This window comes from Epinephelus lanceolatus, chromosome 5 (genome assembly GCF_041903045.1).
Source record: "Epinephelus lanceolatus isolate andai-2023 chromosome 5, ASM4190304v1, whole genome shotgun sequence".
NCBI lineage: Eukaryota > Metazoa > Chordata > Actinopteri > Perciformes > Serranidae > Epinephelus > Epinephelus lanceolatus.
In genome coordinates this window covers 46,844,706-46,870,566 of record NC_135738.1, presented here as the reverse complement: position 1 = coordinate 46,870,566, position 25,861 = coordinate 46,844,706, and the positions used below count along the sequence as shown (strand labels likewise).

The 25,861-nt window shown below is 41.5% G+C and overlaps 1 protein-coding gene across 2 annotated transcripts in view; it reads left to right on the top strand.

Moving 5' to 3' along the window:
* Positions 1–25,861, top strand: part of ska1 (spindle and kinetochore associated complex subunit 1) — an 81,844-nt gene that overhangs the window by 2,911 nt on the left and 53,072 nt on the right. For both annotated transcript variants that reach the window (XM_078168278.1, XM_033635743.2), the window contains exons 2-3: positions 24,646–24,731; positions 24,866–24,981. In XM_078168278.1, the coding sequence (XP_078024404.1) occupies positions 24,650–24,731; positions 24,866–24,981 (198 nt within the window). In that variant the 5' untranslated portion in view covers positions 24,646–24,649. The remainder of the gene's footprint in view (positions 1–24,645; positions 24,732–24,865; positions 24,982–25,861) is intronic.

Below are 25,861 nucleotides of genomic sequence, written 5' to 3'. Positions count from 1 at the left end.
ACAATATAAATTCAAAATCTAAGTAGAAAAAAAACACTTCAAGTTTCAATGGTAGCAGCAAATTAAAATAAATACAGACATAAAGAAAATATTGGTATATAAAATACCAAATGTAAACATGGAACCCTTCCAAGTTTAAAGTGCAGCTGCTAAATAAGGATCACAATATATTCAAAAATATATACTGTATAATATAACAAATAAACAAAACTCCTTCAAGTAGCATGGATATGAAAGCATCCAAAGATTTAAAAAAGAAATAAATCAGATATTTGGCAGCAACATTTCAATTTTTTTGCCTTGTGTTGCTGAAACTCAGGCTTCTACAGGTTGAGTGCCAGGAATACATGCTTGTCAACTCTTGCTGGTTTAAGTGCTGACCTCTGGCATGTAACAATGTTCCCACTTGTGCTGAATGCCCGCTCTGATGGGGAACTTTTTACAGGGATACACAAGTATTTCCTTGCTAGCTTGGCCACTCGGGGGAAATGTGCCTCATGCTGCCTCCACCATTCCAGTGGGTCTGTGTCTGGACCAGCGTCCAGTTGGAGATAGAGGTTGAGCTCCTTTTCAATGGACTCTCTGCTTGACTGATGGCCTGCCTGGCCTGCTGCTTTTTTAAAGTAGCTGCTCAAACTCTTCTTCTTCTTAGCAGGAACCTCCTCTGGCTCATCCTCATCTCTGGCAGCTGTAGCTGGTGGAAGGGGGGCTGCCTCAGCTTCTTCAGCCACCAGCCTCTGCAGCTCTGCAGCAGCTCTTGTCTTCATGTAGTCAACCCTCTCTTGTTTGATATATGTGGTTTTTAAATGAGGGTCAACAAGAGAAGCCATGTCAAGCAGCTCCTCGGCTGTCTGGTCATCATACTTCTCATTTAGGTAGGGTTAGTATGCTCTCTTTGATGGTTGTGGTGAGTGGAGTGTTATCATCCTGATGCTTGAGTATCTGGTTGTTGAACAGATGGAGGACAGGTTTCAAGTAGGAAACACTTGGGTAGTGCTCCCCAGACAAGGCATCCGTAAACTCTTTGAGAGGACTCAGTGCTTTGTTCATGGACTCCAGCACGTCCATGTCCTGCCAAGTTGGGACCAGGTGACGTGCTTTCTTGTCTGCACGGAGGACGTGTGAGATAGCTTTCTCCTGCTCGATGATCCTTTCAACCATCTCTTGCATCGAGCCCCACCTGGTAGGGGTTTCTGTGATCAGCTGATGAGGGGGCAATGGTGGCTTTTGTTCTGCTTGAGCCTTGGCCAGTTCCTGTCTTCTCTTCCATGAATTGGAGAAGGCAGCCACAATCTTCCTGCAGACACCGACTGCTCGTTCCACTTGGGGTAGTTTCACACTCCTCCCTATGTAAATAAAATAAAGGAAAAGTAAATGTAATGTCTAATCTATACATTTATATATTACGCTGTATAGGACAGTAAATGTATTTTATTTACGTATATACTGTATTTTTATATATATATATATATATGTATGTATATATATATATATATATATATGTATGTATATATATATATATATATATATATATATATATATATATATATATATATATATATATAAGGGATGGGTCACGATTTTCGAATTTCAAATAGTCATTTTATTTTTGAAAAATCGATTTTTTTAATGCGACTATTACTATTCGCCGTCTTATTTCTCCCCCTTTATTTGACATGCAGTTCAGCTCCTAACCACACGAGGGCAGTCTAGGATTGCTACAGTGGTGTGAGATGCTCTTCTACAAACAGGAGAAACATGCAGAGACTACTACTCCGCGAGTAATGTCCGCAGTCATTCGGGCTTTCATAGTCGAGCGCACTTCCGCGTTGTAGTTTCCTGTAAAAATGTCTGTGAAAAATCCCCGCAATGTGAAAAATACATGCCGAGCAGTCACCGGTGTGCGCGCACAGGGCTTGCGGACGTCCGCGCGGACCTCCGTGGAGTCCTTTCCGCCCGTTTATAAACGATAGAGCTTCATATTAGACGAAATACATTTTCTATCGTCCAGACAATATATATCGTCATATCGCCCAGCCCTAATTATAATTAGTATCAAACCTGATGGAGATAAAAACTGTCTTTACATCTGCATAGTGATGCAGATACTATTCTACTGTTCAACACTTTTCTCAGGTATTTGTGCACCAGAAGTCATATTTTCTTACTTTTCTGTTTGTCACACCACAGGACATTATGTCACACCAATGGACAACATTCAAAAACACACCAAGTTTTGTACAAAATCTTCTTTATTATTACTCTCTGCGGTCAGAGAAAGATGAACATCAGAACCAACACTGTAATTAAAAAAAATAAAATTGGCTAATAGACATCACTGTCTAAAATCGGCCATCATAACAGCATGTCACATCATATCATTAACATTCGGAATTGTATTGTGAAGAACAATGGATAGATTGAAGCCTGAACAGTTACTTCCTTGGTCAGATTCATTAATACACTTTATAAGATTCACTGACAAAACTCACTCAAAACTAACCCCCTAACCCTATCATAACAGCATGTCATATAACATTAACATCTGAATTGTATTTTGAAGAAAAATGGATAGATTTTCAACCTGAACAATTACTTTTTTGGTCAAATTCATTAATAATATGTATAAAATATATTGATAAAACTCATTCAGTAGAGATAAGAACTCAAACAATTTCATTTTTCAGTAAAATTCATCTGTAGTACTACTCAAGTAGTACAATAGTGTTCACATCCAGCTAGAGCCTGTGGTGCTTGGGCCTTGCATCATGTTTCTACATCCTTTCAGACCTCACTGAATAGTAGCCAGTCATATTTACTGAGCTGTGCAGCACGCTGGTGGGGCTCTGGCTCGGAGATGATACTGATGATTTGGTCTCTGGGGTAGAAAATACAGTCTGGATTATCAGGCCACTTGAATACATTCCTCTTTCCATGTTGAACCATGCAGTTGACTTCAGTGTTATCAGCATGTAGTTTAGTGATCTGACCAACAAATGGCTTGTTGTCATAGCTGACTATGACAAATTTTCCCACAGTGTACTCTTCCCTGTCATCTTCATCAGCAATGAAACTATCAGGGTTGGTATCCTTGATTCTCTTGGGATGCTCTTCACTGTCATCTTCATCAGCACTGAAACTATCAGGGTTGGTATCCTTGATTCTCTTGGGATGCTCTTCACCGTCATCTTCATCAGCAGTGGGACTATCAGGGCAGGTCTCCTGGATATCTCTTGGGATGCAGTTGATCAGAATTTGCATTGCTGAGCCTCATCTTAGTTGGTGTAAAGCACTTGCACATCTCTGGGTAGCAGCAGAAGCAGCTGAGATCCCTGTAGTAAATGTCTTCTGGAGAGAAATAAAGTATCTGATGAGTACGAAGAATCCCAGGGACTTTTGGGACTGATGGTGGCAGCATTTCATTGAAGACATTACTGTCACTTTCATCTATCCATTTGAATTGGATATTCTCGACTTCTCTTTTGTGCGCGCATGCACGCACACATACACACACAGACCAACCTCTCTCGCTCTCCCTCTGCCATTTTCCGCATGCTGTTTTTGAAATCTTCAACGATCACCTGCCCCTCACATTATTCAATTTCACCCACTTGACTGGCTCGTGGAGTGAATAGAGGAGAGGAGGGGAGTGGGCAGTATTGCGCACGCGCGACTTCCGGGTGCGTTTGATTTGTAAATGACAGCGCAATGCAATAACTTTATCAAGGTAACGGGAGCAGATAAAAAGTAAAAATATAAAGATACAGAGAGATTAATAAATAACGGCCCTTTTATAATGTAGTCTGTTTCAAATGAAGCTGGTAGCCTCTGCAGTTGTGGTGAGTAAAAGCCCCACCACTATTTTTTAATTTTCTTACTTTAAGGCATTTGGTGAAAATTCTTGTATTTTTTAATTTTGCAATATATATATTAGTATCACAATGTCAGTTTTTTCAATATTGTGTGTGTGTGTGTGTGTGTGTGCGCAAAATGAGGGGGAGGGGGGAATGCTGCAATCCAAGACTGAGGAAAGTTTCTGTTACCTGAAGCCAAAAGTGTTGTATAGGTGAGCAGAGCCATATGGAGGTAGTTGTCTGTGGTGCCTAGAGTGCATTGTGAACATTTGTGTTGGAGACCCATTTTATACATTTTGCTATATACATTGAGTGATGTGTGTCCTATGAAGGGTTTTAAACTGGATTAGTTGTAGATTTGTGTTTTTTGTCATTTCAAATAAATTTCCGCAGACCTGAATCCAGAGGCTGGTGTCGGAGGGGAGCGATAAATCTCTTTCCCATTTGGCTGTTGGAAGATGAATGGTGACGTCAATGTTGGAAATTAAGAAAAGAGAATTTTAGTGGATGCAGAATATTTCATGATCTCTGTTGTTGGTTGGGGTGGTTGAAGTAGATTATTAGGGTTCTAACCCCGAAGGGGTAGAACCCTTCTAAGGTTGTAGCGGTTTTTTATTATTATTATTATTATTATTATTATTATTATTAGGGTTCTAACAACGAAGGGGTAGAACCCTTCTAAGATTGTACCGGTTTATTATTATTATTATTAGGGTTCTAACAACGAAGGGGTAGAACCCTTCTAAGATTGTACCGGTTTATTATTATAAGGGTTCTAACCCCGAAGGGGTAGAACCCTTCTAAAATTGTACCGGTTTATTATTATTATTATTATTATTATTATTATTAGGGTTCTAACCCCGAAGGGGTAGAACCCTTCTAAGATTGTACCGGTTTATTATTATTATTAGGGTTCTAACCCCGAAGGGGTAGAACCCTTCTAAGATTGTACCGGTTTATTATCATTATTATTATTATTCTTATTATTCTTATTAGGGTTCTAACCCCGAAGGGGTAGAACCCTTCTAAAATTGTACTGGTTTATTATTATTATTATTATTATTATTATTATTAGGGTTCTAACCCCGAAGGGGTAGAACCCTTCTAAAATTGTACCGGTTTATTATTATTATTATTATTATTATTATTATTATTATTATTATTTTTTGTTGTCTGCCGCTTGAGCTCAAATTCCCATGAGCTGGAATAAGCCAGAAACCTGAAACTTGGCCCAATGATTGGAAATGATGTGCATCAACTTTTATTAAAATATGAGCCCAGTCGGCCACATGGTGGCGCTGTAATTAAGGCTTAAAAATGACTTTTTTGGGAGGCCACGCCCCTCACACCATAAGTCTGATTGACTTGAAATTTGACACACAGGTCCAGCTCAATGTGCTCTACAAAAAAGCCTCTGGGACCACTAAGCTCCGTCTGACTAGATTTTTTGCTAATTTGCATAATTTGAAAAACAGTAAAGTGACATAAACTTCTACAATTTTGACTCCATCAACACCAAATTTGGTACACGGCTTTGGGGGATGACAAGACACATTTCTATTATAAATGAGCCAGATTGGTCAAAAAACATGGCCGCCACGGACCAATGAATCTTTGCTGTGGGCGGAGCTTAGAATTGATTGGCCATAACTCCCACACCCTTTGACCTATCATCACCCATCTTGGTGGGTAGGTCCACAATGAGACTTGGAAGCTGCCTACCAAAGCATTTTGAGCTCAGCCTATAGGGGGCGCTATAAATGCCACACATCTGTATCTCAAAGACCATTGGATGGAATTTCACCAAATTTGGTATGCATGCTCTAGGGGTGGCTATTAACTCATATCTTGAGTGCCATGTTGATAGGTGAAAGTGGGCGTGGCCTATTCGTCATTAACCATCATAATTTGCGTTTTATTAATTTATGACCAGCTGGAAGGACCTAGGGACATGAAACGTGGTACATGGACTATAAATGACATCCAAATACTGCTCAAAAAATTTGGTCCCAATCGGCCTTATGGGGGCGCTATAACATAGAGTGTAAAGCTTGAAAGGCTCTGCCCGCCGCACCACAAGTGCTATTGACTTGAAATTTTACACACACATCCTCCTGATAGTCCTCTACAAAAAAGCCTCTTGCACCCTGAATGCCACCCTTACAGAATTTTTGCTAATTTTAATAATGTTAAAAACAGTAAAATGAATAAGCTTTTGAAATATTTGTGCTATCAACACCAAACTTGGTATGAGGCATCGGGGGACCGAGACACTCATTTCTATTATAAATGAGCAAGATCGGACGAAAAACACGGCTGCCGTCAAGCAAAGTGTCCTTGGAAAGGGCGGGGCTTAGCGAATATCGGCTGTAAAATGTTAACCCTTTTTCCGATCGTCACAAAACTGGGTAAATATCATCAGAAGGGGACCAAGAACACACCCAAAAAAAGATTTTGAGATTGGCACATAGGGGGCGCCACCGCCAAACCGTTTTCTCCATTGAAAATGAATTACGGAATCTTCAAAAATCACAAAATTTCAAACGGTAACTACGGATTCATACTTTCAGCTAGAAACTCCATTCAAACTGGAAAATATTCAGCAATTCCTTGACTTTTTACATATGATTCAACTTTTCAATCCCATTCAAACTTTTTCTGAAACTTGGTTATAATGGAAGTCAATGAGAAAATCCTTCAAACTCACTCATCTTCACCCACACTTCACGAACTCATACATTCACGTAGAAACTCCATTCCAACTCTGAAATGTTGACATTGCCATCGACTTTCAGTGACTGATTCATATTTTCCATATCTCTTTTAGTTTTTCTACACCAGCTGTTTAAAAATCATGAAATCATGAAGCCCTTCTCAGAATTTATAATGGGTGTGTATTGCGTGGAATGTTGAGAGTTAGAGTGGGTGATGTCATCGCTAGAGTGCACAGCACCTCTGAAATCATCAAGAAATTTTCTCTTAAACTCGCTGGTGCGGCCACATCGTTCACTCTACATACACAAATTGTACACAAAATTGTAGGAAAAGCCGTTCCGGTCGCAGAGGTGCGACCGCTGAAGAAAATGGATTTAGGGTTTTGGCTGCAGGTGGTCTAAAAGGACAACAAGTCCAAGCAACTGCCCCATTCACTCCCATGTTAAGTGAGAGCCCAAATTTCTGGAAGAAAGCAGACCATTCCACTTATGTCCATCATGGCTCTGGCCTCATTTTTCACACCACAGAAATGAAATTTACACCTTTGTGATCCGCATCCTGTCCTCTCGCTCACGGTGTGCTTTTTGTAGCTGTAGCACTTACGGTTTTTCATTAAACAGTTGGAGTTTGAGAGGAACTTTTGGCTCAGTTTCTGCCTTTTCTTGGTGTATTTAAATTTGACTGTGCCATTGCCAACTGGTGATTGGCTGAATCAACTCCAGCCGTTCGGCCAATCGTCTGTGTGTCACAGCACAGTCAAATTTGAATATTTCAGCAACCTGACTTCTTTGCAGTTAAAGCCTCATCATACAGAGGTAATTACATATGTGTCAGTCTGCCTGTCTGGGTCTGTCTGTCTCTGTCTTTCTGTGTCCATCTTGGACATTTTAGACTGCAGTCTTTTTTAGCTGTTAAGTTAAGCTGTTTTTTCTATCTGTAAGTGGACATACACACAGACAGACAAACAGACTCACACATACACAAACGCGCGACAGCACGTGAACATACACACATTCAGGCATGCACACACACACAGACACACAGTGATACATTTACTGCTATTAATAATTAGCGTATTGGTATGGGGATACTAGTTGGCAGCGAGCATCAGGCACACTCAAAATTTCATGTGAAATTTTCTAGTTCATTCATTCACTCATTTATTCATTCTTGAAAATGAAAATTTCATTCATGAAAATTTCAAATGCTCTGCAGAGATCAGATGAAGGCCACAGGATTTGTTTAAAGCCAATTTCCCAATTGCATATTTGAACCTAGCAACAGCTTTCTTTTTAATGTCACTCTCAGGTCCATGCCTTGATTTACCAGCGATAACCCAATTTTTAAAAGCTTCTCTGGCTTGCTGGTGGAGTTCATCCACATACTCATTCCAGCCTGGCCTGAAGCTGTACTTCTTTGCTTTTCTCTGAATGAGTGGTTTACTAGCCTCATTCAGACCCTGCACAATTCTGTCATATAGTACACATAGCTCTTCTTTGTGATTTGGCATACCACAGTTGAAATTATCACACATTATAGCATCATATGGAATTTCAATGTTACCTATGGTCTTCTCAGTCAAGTCATGGTAATGTAGCAGGTCGTTCTCTGAGAGTTTAGCCCACTCAATTTTCCCACCATGATTAACCTGATTATCATCCGTGGTCATTGTAGGTAGGTTTTCTACATTGAGCATAATGGAGACAGGCATGTGGTCCATTGTTGCAACCCCATACAAAATCTCAACTTTATCCACACATTCATGGGCATCAGCTGTGCTTCCACAATGATCTAGCCAGGATGTTGTATTCCAAGCCTCACTGACATATGTATAGCTATCTGTTGGCAAATGGATCTTACTTGTTAACAAGAGCTTATTATCATGACAAAATTCAACTAGGTATCGGCCAAACACAGACTTCCTATCAGAGATATCTGCATTCAAATCACCCATTACATAAATACGGGTACATTCATTTTCCTCAATAAAAGAGCCAATAAAAGCAAGCTTTTGAAGATATTCGTCCTCGTTACTGGAACAGTCATAAGGTGTGTAAACATTCAAAATGATCAGAACATTACCATTATAAGAAACTTTTATTGCAACACACCAGTCTACTCTCAATCTAATCACACTGATCAGAGGGTCATATTTTTTATGCCACATAATGGCCACACCTCCAGGTATTCTGCCTTGAACCAACCCCAAGCTCAAATCTGTGGTTGACTCCCCCACCCCATGGAAGTTACTATGAACAGAGTTGAGCTTGTCCAGGTCCTGTTTAGCAAGAAAAGTTTCTTGTAGACAAAGAATGTCAGTTTCCTCAAGGAGTTTGTCAACAACAAGTCGCCGTGCCTTATCCGCTGCATTGTGTCCTAGATGCAGGCCGCGTGTGTTATATGACACAATTCTCATGAGAAGTACACAAATCTTATGCATGTCACCCAAGTAAGCAGTGATGGACGAAATGATTACTGCATGTCATTTACCCAAGCTTTCTCTTTACATCATGTTTCTCTCCACTCTCCTTTCTGCTTACATGTATAACTCCTTGTATGTTCACACAGTTGATCCTGGGTTCCAACTCCAATGTAGTTACTCAGTCTTGTTAATCATTAATGATATGGTGCAGATTTTAAGTTTAATACTATTATGGCCAGGACAGTCTGACAGACTGACAAACAGACATTGCAGGTCTCTCTCACTGTGAGTTTTGCTAATATTTGATGACTTCCCATCCTACAACATAAGTGAAACAAACATGATGTCAGGACATTTTTTACCCTTGAAGAGGGCGGCACATGTAGGCCTATTTTAGATTTAGTAAAATGCCACAGATTAGCCTATGTTTTTGGAACTTCACCTGGTTGAACAATATGGTAAATAGGCCTACTATCATTTTGATTTCATTTGATTTGGAAATAACATAAAACATTACATAACATTTTTATAGACTAGTGGTTGTTCAGGTGGGGTTAAGAAAGATAAACACAAAAAGCAATGTTGTAGGAATTGAGCAGAGAGAAAACAATGACATAGAGTACTGGGCCTATCCTATTTGTACCTAGCTAATGCATCTGGGTCTCGTTTCAATTTGGTTTTTCCGTAATTTGGTTTTGAAAGAGAAAACGGGAAAACGGAAGCACTTCCGTTATTTCGTTTTGTGTCTCAAAACGGAATAACGGGAAAACGGCCATATTTCCGTAAATCCGTTTCATTTTGAGAACAAAATATCAAACTATCAAAAGGTACACGGACCCTCACTACCACATAATACCACTTCATGCAAATGAAGCTATTATGTCATGTTTGAATAAAAAGGCCTGCATGTGCACATGTTGCTATAGTTATGTGACTTTTGAGGTCACGTGAATATATTTAGAATGGTTTGATAATTTGCCACTTAGACCATGGGGAGGAGACCAGCTGAGTAAACTGATCTGTGGATGAGAAACTTGCAACTGAAGAAGTTACCCCCACCCCCCGGCCTAGACACTGGGGAAGGTAGGGAATCTTGAGGTGACCGGATGAGGGAACTTCTGGGTTGAAGATCCAGATTAAGACAGTCTGTATCTTGATGGAGGTGGTGCAGGGGTGGAGGTGGGCTGGGAGTTTTGCTGAAATGACAGCTGGATGACAGCAGAGAGAGAAATTTGACAGCTAATGACGGATTGGTAGAGAACAGGGAGAGGCTGGCAGACTGTGACTTGTTGAAATATGTGAAGAAGGGTGGAGCAAGAGGATAGTGGGAAAACAGAGAAGTGGCTTTGAGGTATACTTAAGGTAAACATTAAAATACCTATTGAAACTTTGAAATACGCATCAATAGGTAAAATTTCAATTTATGTTTTGATGTTCAAATGGAGTCTCTATGTGAAAGTATACCACAAATGTTATTAGCACGTAGGCTAGCTGAAAACCCGATTTCAAGAAATGTGTGACTTGGAAAGAGTATGTATTGCTTGGAGCTTTCAGGGACAGAGTGGGGAACGTCTTGCACTACGGCAGATGAGGGTCACGGTGGGTGGTGAGGGTCACGGTGGCTGGTTTGGGGTGGAACAGGTTAGAACCCGCAGATTGCCGCTCGCGGCTATATTTTATTATGTTGATTTCATTCTTAATGATTGATTTCATTTGAAAATACTGGAGAAAGTTTCCCTCTCTGACCCCATATCTCTGGATCAGGTCTGTAAATGATATGAATTATCTTGAAATAAGTGGTGAAGATGTGTGATTCCCTTTTGTTTCCATGTGCTGAAGTGAAGGGAGGATTTATTGTACTGAAAATCCGGGTTGAAAGGTTAATCAGATACTTTAATATTGTTGCATTCTGCTTGTTCTATTTTACAGTATCTCACATAAGTGAGTACACACCTCCCATTTTTGGAAATATCTTTTCATGGGACAACACTATAGAAATGACACTTTGATATAACTTAAAGTAGTCAGTATACAGCTTGTATAGTATTATAGATTTACCTTCCTCTGAAAATTACTCAAAATACAGCCATCAACATCTAAACAGCTGGCAGCATAAGTGAGTTTTTATGTGCCAACCATTATTATCTAGCACTGTCTTAACCCTTTTGGGCATGGAATTCACCAGAGCTCACAGGTTGCTTCAGGAATCCTCTCCCACTCCTCCATGATGACATCATGGAGCAGATGGATGTGAAGACACCTTACCCTACCCCACCTTCAGCTTGAGGATGCCCCACAGGTGCACAGGTGAGTTTAGCGCTGGATACATAGTTGGCCAGTCCATCACCTTTACCTTCACCTTCCTCAGCAAGGCAATTGTCATCTACTAGGTGTGTTTTGGGTCATTATCATGTTGGAAAACTGCATTGCGGCTCAGTTTCTGAAGAGGGGCGATCATGCTCTGCTTGGAATTCATGTTTCCCTAAATGAACCGAGCTCCCCAGAGCCGGCAGCACTCATGCAGCCCCAAACCATGATGCTGCCACCACTATACTTGACTGTAAGCAAGGGACAGTTGTCGTGGTGCTCTTCACCAAGGTGCCACACATGCTGAAAGAGCACCAAGACATCTGTCCCTTATTTACAGTCAAGTATAGTGGTGGCAGCATCATGGTTTTGGGCTGCATGAGTGCTCCCGGCTCTGGGGAGCTCGGTTCATTTAGGGAAACATGAATTCCAAGCAGAGCACGATCGCCCCTCTTCAGAAACTGGGCTGCAAGTTTTCATTATCAAGTTTTCCAACGTGATGATGACCCAAACACACCTAGTAGATGACAAATGCCTTGCTGAGGAAGCTGAATGTGAAGGTGATGGACTGGCCAAGTATGTATCCAGCCCTGAACTCACCTGTGCACCTGTGGGGCATCCTCAAGCTGAAGGTGGGGTAGGGCAAGGTGTCTTTACATCCATCTGCTCCATGATGTCATCATGGAGGAGTGGGAGAGGATTCCTGAAGCAACCTGTGAGCTCTGGTGAATTCCATGCCCAAAAGGGTTAAGGCAGTGCTAGATAATAATGGTTGGCACACAAAATATTGACACTTTAGGCACAATTTGGACATGTTCACTGTGGGGTGTACTCACTTATGTTGCCAGTTTAGATGTTGATGGCTGTGTTTTGAGTAATTTTCAGAGGAAGGTAAATCTATACTAGGGCTGTCAAAATTGCTCAAAAATGACGTTCGAATATTCCTTCTAAAAATAACTCATAGGTTCTAACCATTCGAATATTTTTTTTCTGCATTTGTGCACAAGAGTGCAAACTAATGCAAGGAAACATACTTGTATATGTATTAATACAAGGAAACGTAACTACTTGTAGGTATTTTTATTTCAACATAAACGTCTTTGAAAACATTTACATACCTACACATTAAAACACATAGGGTGAATTCAGGTAATGTGGGACATCAGGTAATGTGGGACGTTTATGCATTGTGATGATTTAATATGGTCAAAATCAATACACAATGATCAAAACTGATCTTGAATTGTTGCTACAACACTTCTTGCCACTAAACAATGGTTTGGGTTGATCTGACATAATCAGAGTGGGCGTGGCCTATCTTCACAGGAGGTCTGCACAGCACAAACGCTTGGTAAGTTCAGCGGCAAGTGGGTTTCAATTTTTCAATGTTAAGGCTTTTAATGAAATTTAAATTAGGTAAGAATCTATACTTCTGTTTCATAATGAAGTAGGTTAAACACTGGTTGAGAAACAGGAGAAAAAAGTGTAAAATAATCCTTTGTTTTTATGAAAACATGATTTATGTCACTGTCCCACATTAGCTGAACATGTTAGATAATGTGGGACGGCATTGTTCAGGTAAAGTGGGACAGCATGTTATGCTTTATTTATGCTATAAAACTGGCCCTAACCCTAACCCTCCTAAGTTTTAACCTTTGTAGAACTACAAGTAGGCCTACTCCATCATTTCATTTAGCTAGCTATAGGTAACATTGATAGCTATCTCGTGTTAGCTAGCAAGCAGTCAATGCTTTGTCGCGACACAAATACAGAGCACATTTAAACATATTCTGTCATAGTTGTGGGTGTTTATCAGTGTTTTCACAACGTTACCACTTTGAAAATATTCAGAAATAGTGTTTTAATCTTGTGTTTCATAAATTTATGCCTAGCAAGACTCTCACACACACGCGCGCACACACACACACACACACACACACACACACACACACACACACACACACACACAGGCAGTGCTGGGAGCGGGAACAGAGGAGGGGGGAGGGGCGAACCTCAGGTGTGTTTGTTTCTAAACAGAGCCTGCATTATCTGACTTTAAGATTTTCAAACTAATTAAAATGGGTGTCATACATAGAGTTAAACAATGCATACTATCTATTGCAGATAATGGCACCAGGAGAGTCAGGGCAATTACAGAGAAAGGCAAAGACAGGGAAGAAAGGAAAAAGGAGGGAAGATGGATGAAGAAATAGTCAGGGAGGAAGAAAAGGAATGAGACACAATATGTGGAGTGAGGAAAGGATGAAGGGGGCAATGAATGAATATGAGAGTGAAATGGAGTCAGGAAGGGAACCCAAACTCCGTTTTCTGGCCAGAGCTTGGAATGTTCCCAAGTCCACTTTACAGAGAAGGGTGAAGGGAATCGTCAGTGGATTCTCTCATGCATCCGGTAGAAAGCCTTTTCTGCCTGCTGAAGCCGAAAAAGAACTGGCCGACATGCTGACCATATTGTCTCAGAGAGGCTTCCCTCTCCGAGCCACTGATGTCAAAACCATTGTCTTTGACTATGCTAAGGCAAAAGGCATCCAAGGTTTTTCAGAGGCAAAAAAGAAGGCCGGATACTCTTGGTTTCAGGGGTTTATGAAACGAAACCCCAAACTCAGTATCAGGAAGCGTGAGTCTCTCTCCGCTGCAAGGGCTGCAGGGATGAACCCAGGGGTAGTGACAAAGTGGTTCCGAGACTACGAAGCACTGCTTGAGGAATTGGGCATCAAAGACCTTCCCTCTCACCTGTGGAACTGCGACGAGTCAGGTCTGCAGGACAACTTCTCTTCCAGTCACGCAGTAGGGGAAGTTGGCAAACCCTGCTACGAAATAACAGCAGGAGAGAAGGGGGAGACTACGACCATCCTGGCAGCATTTAATGCTGTTGGGACATATTCACCAATGATGGTCATCTTCAAGGGGAAAAGAGTCAGAGCGGAGTGGCTATATGGGTCTCCTGACAACGTGTTGGTGAAGGTGTCTGATAATGGAGAACTTTTCATCAAGTGGGGGAAAGCCTTCATCTCACAGCTGCCAAAAGATGACCGGCCGCATCTTCTCCTCCTTGATGGGCACAGCAGCCATGTCTACAACATGGAGTTCCTTACCTACATGAAAGCCAACAATGTTCACGTGATGAGCTACCCTCCACACACTACACATGCTCTCCAGCCAGCTGACAGAGCACTGTTCAAGAGCCTCAAACACAATTGGTCTGAGGTGGGCCGCAGGTGGAACAGGCAGTCCTGTGGCATGAAGCTTCCCAAGATGCAGTTTTTTTCTGTCTTCACTGAAGCCTGGAAGAAGACTGCAACAGTGGAGAATGCTCAGTCTGGGTTCAGGGCAACAGGGATGTTTCCAGTCAACATGAGTGTCATCTCTGCTGACTTCTTTGTACCCAGTGCTACCACAGAGAGGGCACTGCAGCCACTAGCCCCACCCATGCATCAAGGAGAAGAAGCCAGCAGGGAGGTCATGGACACTGTGGAGGTGACCATCACAGGTGGACCACAGCCTGCAAAGCTGCAAGATGCAGATGTTCCATCCACATCAACTGTGAGAGGCCAGGATGAAGATGCCACACCATCCACACCAACTGTGGGAGGCCAGGATGAAGATGCCACACCATCCACATCAACTGGAAGAGTGAGCTTCCACGATCTCATTGTGGTACCAATGCGAGAGAGGACGACAAGGAAGCCTCGTGCCAAGCCGCCATCATACCAGTTGACCAGCCAGGATCTTTTCCTCTATGTGGAGAAGGCAAAAAAAAGGGAAAAGAAAAAGTAAAGGTGGTCCCAAAAACCAAAATGTGGATGTCACCCAAGACCAGACAAAATGCACTGGCTGCCAGAAGACCTATGGGGATAGAGAAGACCCCAAAACGGATGAGGACTGGATCCAATGTTCGACGTGCCAGCTCTGGTACCACGAGTCCTGTGCCGAAGAGTATGGACTCTTTGATGACGTTACTTTCAGCGGCAAAGACTGCTTCACGGAGTTGTAGGTTTCTGGACACTGTTAGTCAGGGTTGATAAAACTGGTTATTTCTAGCAAGATGTTCATAATTTTGTGGCGATAAAACTGTTTATTTTTAGCAAGATGTTCATGATTTTGTGGCGATAAAACTGGATATTTTTAGCAAGACGTTACTGTTTTTTTCTGTTCTCTTCTGTTTCCTGTTATTTCCTATTATCTGTTCTTAATTAATAAATAATTCTTAATTAATAAATAATTTCATACAAAAATACATCATGCAGTTATTAAAAATCAATGTTAGTTCAATCTTTATCACCCACTGCAGGACCTTTTTGTTTGCAGCCGAACATCCACAATACCACAGGGAGATGCACTGCGTCAGCAGCACACTCTCGATGGTGGAGCGGTAGAAGGTCACCAGCAGCTGTTGGTTTGTCTTTGAAAAGTACCCTAACTTTAATTGTTAATTATTAATTGAAATGATTTGTATTCACCGCAAAGAGGCCTGTTTTTTAAATCTAAGAATGACTGTCCCACTTTACCAAACAAACTGTCCCACATTACCTGAACATGCTGCTCGAACAAAAGAGGGTGTCATGTTATGTTTGAAGGTGTGTAGCTTCTAAAAAAAGATTGTATTCCCACTGAATTCAAACATAAAATGTTAACAAGGCCTAAAATGATTTAATGAAACATCATTGGAGCAAGTAAATAGTTTTTATATAAGTCTACTGGAGCATCTACCAAAAACTGTCCCACATTACCTGAATTCACCCTAAAACAGTTATCTATAACATTACGTTTTAAATGAACGCGGACCTCTCGCTCACCCCCCCTCTCTGACCCATGGCCACACCGCCCGCGGAAGCGCTGCGAATAGCCTCGAAGCACCGGACCGTGACCGGCTCGCGCCCTGTAGCGATCGTTTCAGCGTCTGGTCTATTTTCTGCGTGAATGTGTCAAGCCGGGTGACGGAGACAACAGCTGGGAGCAGAACCGCTTGTCAACCAGGGTGGAGAAATGCGCATCTGATGCCAACGCCCACTTGCAAAGAGGACAGCTGCGGTGGTGTTTTTTTTTTTTTCTCTCCACAATCTAATTTTCACAATCGAAGGTCCATTTTTTTTTTCAAATTCGAATTTAGAATATTCGTTGACAGCCCTAATCTATACTACTATACAAGCTGTACACTGACTACTTTAAGTTACATCAAAGTGTCATTTCTATAATGCTGTCCCATGAAAACATATAATGAAATATTTCCAAAAATGGAAGGGGTGTACTCACTCATGTGAGATACTGTAATCCAAGATAGATTAGCCAGGTTGGAATGAATGAAGAATGAATGAGGTACTGTAATTGGTTTGCTAGATAGTAATGTTGGAAATCGGGTGCTTCTAGCCCTCCCCTGAGTTTAAAGTAGAGAGACTGATTTTGGATTTTTTGTTTTTTCCAGTAGAAGGGAGATATGACAGCGTTCAGTGATTGGAACCATTTAGCTGTAGGATTTGGAATCATTGAAAACAGGTAGGCCTAGTTGATTTGAGGGCGAATTTTCATCTTGACAGTTGCTATTCGTCCGGTTAGAGAGAGAGGAAGATTAAGAATAAGAATAACTTTATTCATCCTAGGGATGCACCGAATATTCGGTAACCGAATATATTCGGCCGAATATTGCAAAAAAACACACATTCGGTATTCGGTGGAATACATTAAAAGCAAGGCCGAATAATAGCGGCCCGGTTTTGATAACACAATCAAACAGCTTCGGTGACGCACGGATTAAAATGTCGGCAGTGTGGCGATCCGCCCGTCACCGCACTCGCATTTGCGACTAAAAATAGTTTTGAGTGAGCAAAATAGGCTTAAATCATTCAGCACGCTGTGCGAGCAGCCTACAGATTTCAACCAGCAGCAGAAACGAAAGGCGAATCCCACCGATTGTGGGTTGAACGGGGGTCACAGACACAGACAGGAATGTATTCCTGTCAAATACGGTGGCCATCGGCTTACCGGCGAGGAGAAGTCGGCTCCAATAATATCCTCTTCTTGGTGTCATGACTGCCCAGAAGTACCTGGACAGCCGAGCCAGCCGAACACAGGTATGTGACGTGTCAGAGGAGAAGCGAGCCGTTAACGGTCCACAAACCTCACCGCACTTTAGGGACTGTTCATTACTTATGAAGGGACTGTCAGGGGAGGAGGGTGGCTGGTTGATTCTTATTTTATTTATTTATTTTATTTTGATCCCCCCTATGTTAATCACTCATTGATGCTGTTTTTGAAGTATGAATAAGTCAATAAGTAATTTATTCCATTGAAATATCATTAATGTAGCCTATAATAGAAAAGTGATTTATCTTTTTATAAATGACAAAAGGCACATCTGCCTAATTTTCGCTGTGGTATCGTGATACTACTCAGAACCATGATATTTTCATTGGTATCGTACAGTGGGATCCAATTTTGGTACCGTGACAACACTAATCTGGAGGGTGTTCATCTGCAAAAACTAATGAAAAACTAAACAACGATATTCGGTATTCGGTATTCGGCCAAGCATTTAATATTATTCGGCTTCGGCTTCAGCCACAAATTTTCATTTCGGTGCATCCCTAATTCATCCCCAAGGGGTCATCTATTATATGTCAAAGAATTATAAAGTCTGATGGCTGTTGGTATGTAGGATCTTCTGTATCTCTCTGTCCTGCATCGAAGAGAGAGGAGCTGCCCACCACAGTTTTTTTGGTCCATCAAGGTGTTGTGGAGTGGATGATCTGGGTTGTTCATGATGGCCTTGGACATCTTCAGTGTGCATCTCTCCACCACCTCCTCCAGCTCTTTTGACTAGTTTGTCCAGTCGCCTTGCATCTTTGTGTCTGATGCTTCCTCCCCAGCAGACTGCAGCAAAACGACACACTTGCCGCCACAGACTGATAAAACATCTGCAGCATCTTACTACAGATGTCGAGAGATCTGAGCTTCCTCAAGAAAAACGGGCGGCTCTGCCCCTTTTTGTAGAGAGCGTCTGTTATGGACCAGTCCAACTTATTATCCAGGTGTACATCTAGATGCTTGTAGCTTGGCACCTCGATGTCCACCCCACAGGTATTCACTGGCTGAAGAGGGGGCTTGGACCTGCGGAAATCTATGATCATTTCCTTGGTCTTTGAGGTGTTCGGGAGGAGACAGTTCTTGTGACTCCAGTCACTGAAGGCTTTTATCAGGTCCCTATATTCAGACTCCTGCCCATTCCTGATACACGCCACAATAGCAGTGTCGTACAAGTATTTCTGGATGTGGCAGGACTCAGAGTTGTATTTGAAGTCCACCGTGTACAGTGTGAACAGGAATGGAGCCAGGACAGTCCCTTGTGGAGCCCCCGTGCTGCTCATTAATGTCCCAGAAACACAATTCCCCAACCGACATACTGTGGCCTTCCTGTCAGGTAATCTGTGATCCAGGAGATAAAGGAAGGATCCACTGCCATCTCTGTGAGCTTGTCTTTGAGTATGTTGGGATGGATGGTGTTGAATGCGCTTCAAAAATCAAAGAACATGATTCTCACATAAGCGCCAGGTTCCTCCAGATGAGCTAGGGCACGGTGAAGCATGTAGAGGACAGCATCGTTCACTCCAATGTGTTGTTTGTATGCAAACTGCAGGGGGTCGAGTTTGTCTTTGACCTCAAGTCTCAGTAGGTGTAGAATCAGCTGCTCCAAGGTCTTCATGATGTGCAAAGTGAGGGCTACTGGTCTGAAGTCAGTAAATTCAGCTGGACATTTAATTTGGCTGCCACATTGGAGTTGTACACAAGTTGTGGAGGTGATGGAGGAGGAGGAGGAGGAGGAGGAGGAGCATTGGAAGTGGGAGTGGCTGCCATATTGAATCTATTGAAGAACTGATTGAGTTCATCAGCTCATTCTGCATCACCCACCACTGGCTGTCTTTTCTTGTTGTAACCAGAGATGGTGTTGACTCCTCTCCACATTTCACGAATGTTGCTGTGTTGTAGATTCCTCTCCAGTTTCTTTATGTATTCCACCTTTGCCATCTTAAGTCTCTTCTTCAACTCATGTTGCACTTGTTTGAGCCGTGCATTGTCACCATCTGTAAAAGCTGCCTTCTTCTCATTGTTTTAGTTCATTACTGATTTTTTTCTAACAGAGGAGTGAAATTGAGCTTTGTTTTTGTTTTGTGGTGGTATTCAATACATTGCATCATGCCTTTATTTTGAATGGTTGGTAACCTGAAGTAGTTCGAAACGGAAGCTCTGTATCTTGTGTTGTCGGATGTGCAGAAGCTTTATCAATAATAACGTGGATCAGCATTAAATCAGGTCAACATTACACTCAATATCTTTTGCAGTAAATCCGCACAACTCAACAACTTTATTCACAAAAGGACCCACCATGTCTCTCCTTCCTGCTACACACTCAGCAGGCGATTAGCCTCAGACTTACCCCCAATTCCCATTCATTCAATCATTTAATTAACTCACGACCATATGTACATGGTATGGAGCACAAACGTACAATATCAATCCTTCAGCATAGCAAGATGCAAGGCTGTACATGTTTTGTTTTCCAGCTCTGGTAACGAAAATAAACAAATAAAACAAAGGCAGGGCACTCTTCAAAAAGGCACCTAACTTATAACTTTTAACTTATCAGATTGTAATAATAAAATTAACTTAAACATAGATGGATAATTTACATAATACTTTGGCAGGTATTTTTTTCTGAGATTCATTATACTAACATTCTTACATTCAAACAAGACATGAAACTCATCACCAAGACGGTTGTCATTACAGAGGTTACAAAATCTCTGGCTTCTGTCCAGACCTTTATACCTTCCAGTGACTTTTGGGATTCTGGTGTTATTCACCCTAAAATTACAAATGGCCTGTCTCAACTTTTGATTTTGACACAGTAAGTACTTTTCTAGTTTAAACACTTGTTTAAACATGATGTCATGCTACTAAGTTCACTTTTCCATTTTTGCACAAACTGATCTTTCAGCCGCCGCTAAACAGTTAGTTTAAACCAGTCAATATTATTACACTTTTGTGAGAACCAAAGATAAGACAGACCACAGTTGTCCAGTATCTGCTTTACCTGCAGAATCCATGGTGACACAAATACACCTGCATTATACAGTCTAAGTAGACAGTTGTACATTATTTTACTCAGTTTACTCTCTTTACCTTCTATCAGTCTCCTCCAATAACCGATGACTCTCTTTTTAACTACAGTGCAAAGTGGGTACCTCCCCAATTCTCCATAAACCATATTGTTACATGTTGTTGTTTTAAAGGGATAGTGCACCCAAAAATAAAAATTCAGCCATTATCTACTCACCCATATGCCGACGGAGGCCCGGTGAAGTTTTAGAGTCCTCACATCCCTTGTGGAGATCGGCGGGGGGAACGGCTAGCATACCTAATGCTAGACGGCGCCCCAGACTAACGTCCTAGAACACAAAATTGAATCCACAGAGTACCTCCATACTGCTCATCCATAGTGATCCAAGTGTGCTGCAGCCGCAACATAAAAAGTTGTTTTGAAAAACGTCATATGAACTCTGTTTTTAGTCTCACTGTAGCCTATAGCTCTGACTACTTCTCTGTGCTCCGCGCTCACATGTGCGCGCCTGCGCGAGACCAGCGAAAGCATGAGCTTTGCTCACCCGTGTTTACATCACGTGACACGTGCACCGCAGGGAGAGACAACGTAACCACAGAGCTAAAACATAATCTGCACTACGGTCTTTTAGCAAAGGACCTTCTGATTGCTTCAGACAAAGGACTCGTCTCTGTACTTGTTTTATTAGATCTTAGTGCGGCGTTTGACACTATTGACCATCAAATTCTACTGCAGAGACTGGATCACTTAATTGGCCTAAAAGGTTCTGCACTGAGCTGGTTTAAATCTTATTTATCTGATCGTTTTCAGTTTGTTGACGTTCATAATGAATCATCCTTACATACTAAAGTTTGTTTTGGAGTTCCGCAAGGTTCTGTGCTCGGACCAAATCTATTTATTCTACATATGCTTCCTTTAGGTAACATCATTAGAAATCACTCTATAAATTTCCATTGTTATGCGGATGATACACAGTTGTATTTATCGATGAAGCCAGAAGAAAGTAATCAATTAACTAAACTCCATAACTGCCTTAAAGACATAAAAACCTGGATGAGCACCACGTGACACGGTTATGGGTGGTTTTCCAAGCCACTGTCGGCACAATGAATATAAGTACCATTGTCGGCAGCGTGGAAATAAGTCAAAGTGTGGAGGAGACGGACCGGGTTAAGCGGCGGACCTCCGGGGAAACCTGTTCCTTTCTCCCCGCAGTTAGGGACCGTTCTCCATGGCCAGGCTGTCGGCTGGGTGGAAATAAGTCCTGCAGAGTTTCAGAGGACCTGGAGAATGTTTTAGGATAGTAATAACATTATATAAGATAAAAATCATATTGCAAAGATAATATATATAAGATAATAACATTGAAGACAAAAAAAAAATACTTTTTCAAAACTTGATGATTTTACCTTTCTGTACATTTTGTATACAAATTCATTAAATAATTTTGCTTGTAAATGTCTATTTGCATCACGTTTATTAAGGAAAACACATTATTTGATAAATTTACATTGTGGCCCTAAAGTTCTTTGTGCGCTCCTTACTTTTTCAACGTAGGAGCACATGTGCTCCTTGGGAAAAAAATTTGCATCAAGCCCTGCTTATTAGGTTCTTTCAGGTTCAGGTTGCTTCTTGGGTTAGAGCGAGTCATATGCGGCATAGACGCCATCTCACCACCGCTTCCTCATACAAATAAGCGTTTTTTTTTTTTTTGTTTGTTTTGGGGTTTTTTTATTACACCAGAGGTTCATTTACACTCCGAGCTGCTTATTCTCTTATTATTCTTGATCAGGGGTTTCTAAAAACTTTCTAAAGACTTTTTTTTCAAGTAAATCTCAGCAACTCTCTGTTCCAACTTCAAACCAGCAGCGCCCCACATACTCCGTCTGCGCTGCGCAGCGCCGTGCATTGCGTAGCAGATTCGCTCCCATTCTAGTGAATAGCTTAATTACCACAGTGTGTGCCGCGTAGCGTGTCTGGAGCGTCCCAGAAGCGCCACAAGTCTATTTTTCAGCGACTGCGCGTCCATAGCACGTCAAGCCATGTAACTCAAATTGCACCAAACCGGAAACGGAACGCACACAGCATCCAGTGAATTTCAAAATACAACACAATGCATGGACTACAGATTGTATACTCTCAACTTTTTAAAAAATCACGTCACATCTTGTGGTACAAGTTGTCAATCAGTGCAAGGGTCCGAGCAAAGATGGACGAGGAGAAACTCATAGTTTAAGTAGAAAACCATAGTATTTTGTATGACACCACACATCCTTTCTACAAGGATACAAACCAAAAGGAGAAGACGTGGAGTGAAATTGCAGGAGTTTGGGGAGTGAATGGTGCTTTTTATCGCGTGATTTCGCAGTTCCCACGTGTAAGCTTGGGGCTATTGCCATAGTAACTGACTCAGGGTTACGCTGAACTGGCTTTGTGAAATGGAAAACTCAGTTTCCCTCATCTCAGGCTTAACATACTCAGAGTTTTCACTAATCCTGCTTTCTGAAATAGGGCCCAGGTATACTCATATGACAGCATTATACTATGCAACATACTGATTAAACTGTTACTCATCAGCATCACACATATATGCCAGCAAAGCGCCTGTCAACAGACTGATTTCACTGGTCATAAAATAAATGAAAACACACAGATGCAGCCTACATGATACAAAGTAGCTGGCCTGTGGTAAGTGTCAGCCTACACAGAGTACCAAGCTAGTCTGCAGGAGTGTTTGTGTTGCTTGACAGCAGTCCAGTCCCAGTCTAGATGTGGAACTATTTGTATTGGCAGAGTCAAATAAATCATTTAATAAACAAACAAATCATAACCTGTTCTCACTTTTTCTGGTTAATAAATTGCGCTTGTAGAACTGCTGTATAAAAGCAATGTCACACTTGATGTTGTGCTGATGTACGGAATATTGGCACGCCTGTGACCTTAGCCGTGCTGATATACAATACAACAGTATGCCCTCTGGTGTGATATTGCTTAAATATTGAGCAACTGATGAAACTTAAGCCCTTTTAACATAGGAATTGTGAAAATTTGCAGGAAAGCCCAATCAGTCTTTTTTCAGCATTGGCAGTATAAAAAAAAATCGGGGAGTGTGGCAAAATGCCGCCTTCCTACTTTTATTTATACAGAATGCGCCTTTTTCGGGGCAATGGGGGGTGTGACCAAGTAACAAAATGTGTAGCTCAGTGTGTGACGTAAACAGTGACATGGGAGGGAAGCCGCAGCTAGTCAGTCCTTCACCGATTCTCTAGTCTCGCCACCAGACAATCAGAGATCTCCACCCTCTGATAGTCTGGCAGCAGAAACGAAAGGCGAATCCTGCCAGTTGTGGGTTGAACGGGGGTCACAGACAGGAATACGGCAGAGCCTCCGCCGTATTCCTGTCTGTGACCCCCGTTCAACCCACAACTACGGGTCAAATACGGCGGCCATAGGCTTACCGGCGACGGAGAAGCCCGGCTCCAGGTCCAATAATTTCTACCAATTATTTTTTGGTACCGTGACAACACTACTTGCTACTAGCTGTTCGCTAATTCCTGTTATCAGCTGTTTCCTGTTTATTCACCGCCAGTGGGTCGCATGTGTGGCGTCATCAACAACCCCTCCTGTTGCGGAAGGCCGCCTTGGTCTTTTTAAACTAAAAGGGTTCTGGCAATATGACTGCCCTATGAGGCGGAAAATTGGGTACCTCAGATCAACTCGCCAATCCGGCTTTCTGTGTCTACACGCTTGCAGCTTGCCAGCAAAACGGCCCAACATTCATGTAAAATCTGGCAGTTTAAAAGGGGCTTTTTATTCTATTAGGGAAACACAAAAAGGCTGATTTCACGTCTTTTTCCTCATCCAGACACTGGAGCAGGTCTTAAAGCACAGTAGCCAGAGAAGCTAAAGACTGTTAAAAACACAGTTTCAGTTGGGAAACTGTTACTCTTTTCTAGTCTGGTGGTTTATATAGACAATGTTGTGTTATATTTTGAATGATCAATTTATATTATTTAACCATTTGTCTTTGTTTTAACTGTACAGTTTCATATTACCACATGAACCGGAGGTATGAAGTAGCTTGTATTTTCTAATGTTAAAGTTCTCACCATCTACTTTATCCATGTAAGTGTTAATGTTGTGTAAAAAGCTTTAATGAATGTAAGTGTTAATGTTGTGTAAAAAGCTTTAATGAATTGATTGTGTCCCTTTTTTAGCACCATGAGTGAGTTGGAGGACATCAGCCACCACATTCATGACAGAATATCATCCTTACAGCGCCTGCTGGATCTGTCAGTAGTTGGTATGACACAGTGATTTTTTTTTTTTTATTAGACAAATCTGGTAACATTCGGTTTTTCTGTTTTATTACTATGCAGAGCAAAATTTGGGTGTCTTAAAGTGTGTCATTGTTTATTTTTTTCTCTCTACATTGAGAATTTCCTCAAAATAAGATCAAGAAACTTGGACAAGAGCTCTTTGCACTCGAGAGACTTCTGGAGGAGTTTGAAAAATGTGTTGATCAACAGAAAGAGCAACTGAGGCATCTTAAGGTAAACTGGCCTGTAGTCTTTGCAGCTAATGCTGGTCGTAAAATCATAAGAACCTAAACAGTACTGGATTTTTGAGGCTTATATTGATATTTAACCAAAGGCTTAACATTCTTTGCATGGGTTTCTAACAAAAATATGTGTCCCCAGCCTGTCTACAAAAATTAGAAAAGTCCATCCTCTCCCTCTTTTGCTTGCTCCTCCTTTCAGAAAACATGCGCTCATACCAAGCAGCAACCTTCAGGGCTGACAAGTGAAGCCAACGCAGAAGTGCCAAAAACTGCAATTCACTGGCCTCTTAAGGCTGGCTTCAAAACAGCAAATCCCCATAGACTACTATGTTAAAATGCCCAACTTTACAGCTAAAATAAACATAGTTACAGCCTGGTATAAAAAAACAGTTTTGATCTCTGGCTTATTTCATCGTTCATGATAACTGTACGGGGTAGGGCTGGGCGATATGGACAAAGATTCATATCTAGGTATTTTCAGGCCGAATTGCGATAGACAATATATATCTCGGTAATTTCTACGATGTGGACTACATGTTCAGTTGCAAGCTGATCCATGGCTAACATCCCCTGTTATTTTGACTGCATGTGTTTTTCCACAGCAGGGCAGGTAAAAGAAGTTTACCTGTTGGAGGTGAGCTGTTTGCAGAGGTGCAGTAAGAGCCTGTTGTCTGCAGCTCTTCATTTAACATTTCACTGTGGCTGATTCTGCTTGTACTCTTCCTCTCTGCCGTAATTTTAGACTTGTTTTAATTGAAGAAAAGCTAATTTGGTAATAAACATATTTTAATTCCTATAGAGTTTTAAAGATAAAAGTCCCCCCTTATCGTTTTATGTAAAAACTTTAATTTTGAAGCAGCAAAATAAGGAAA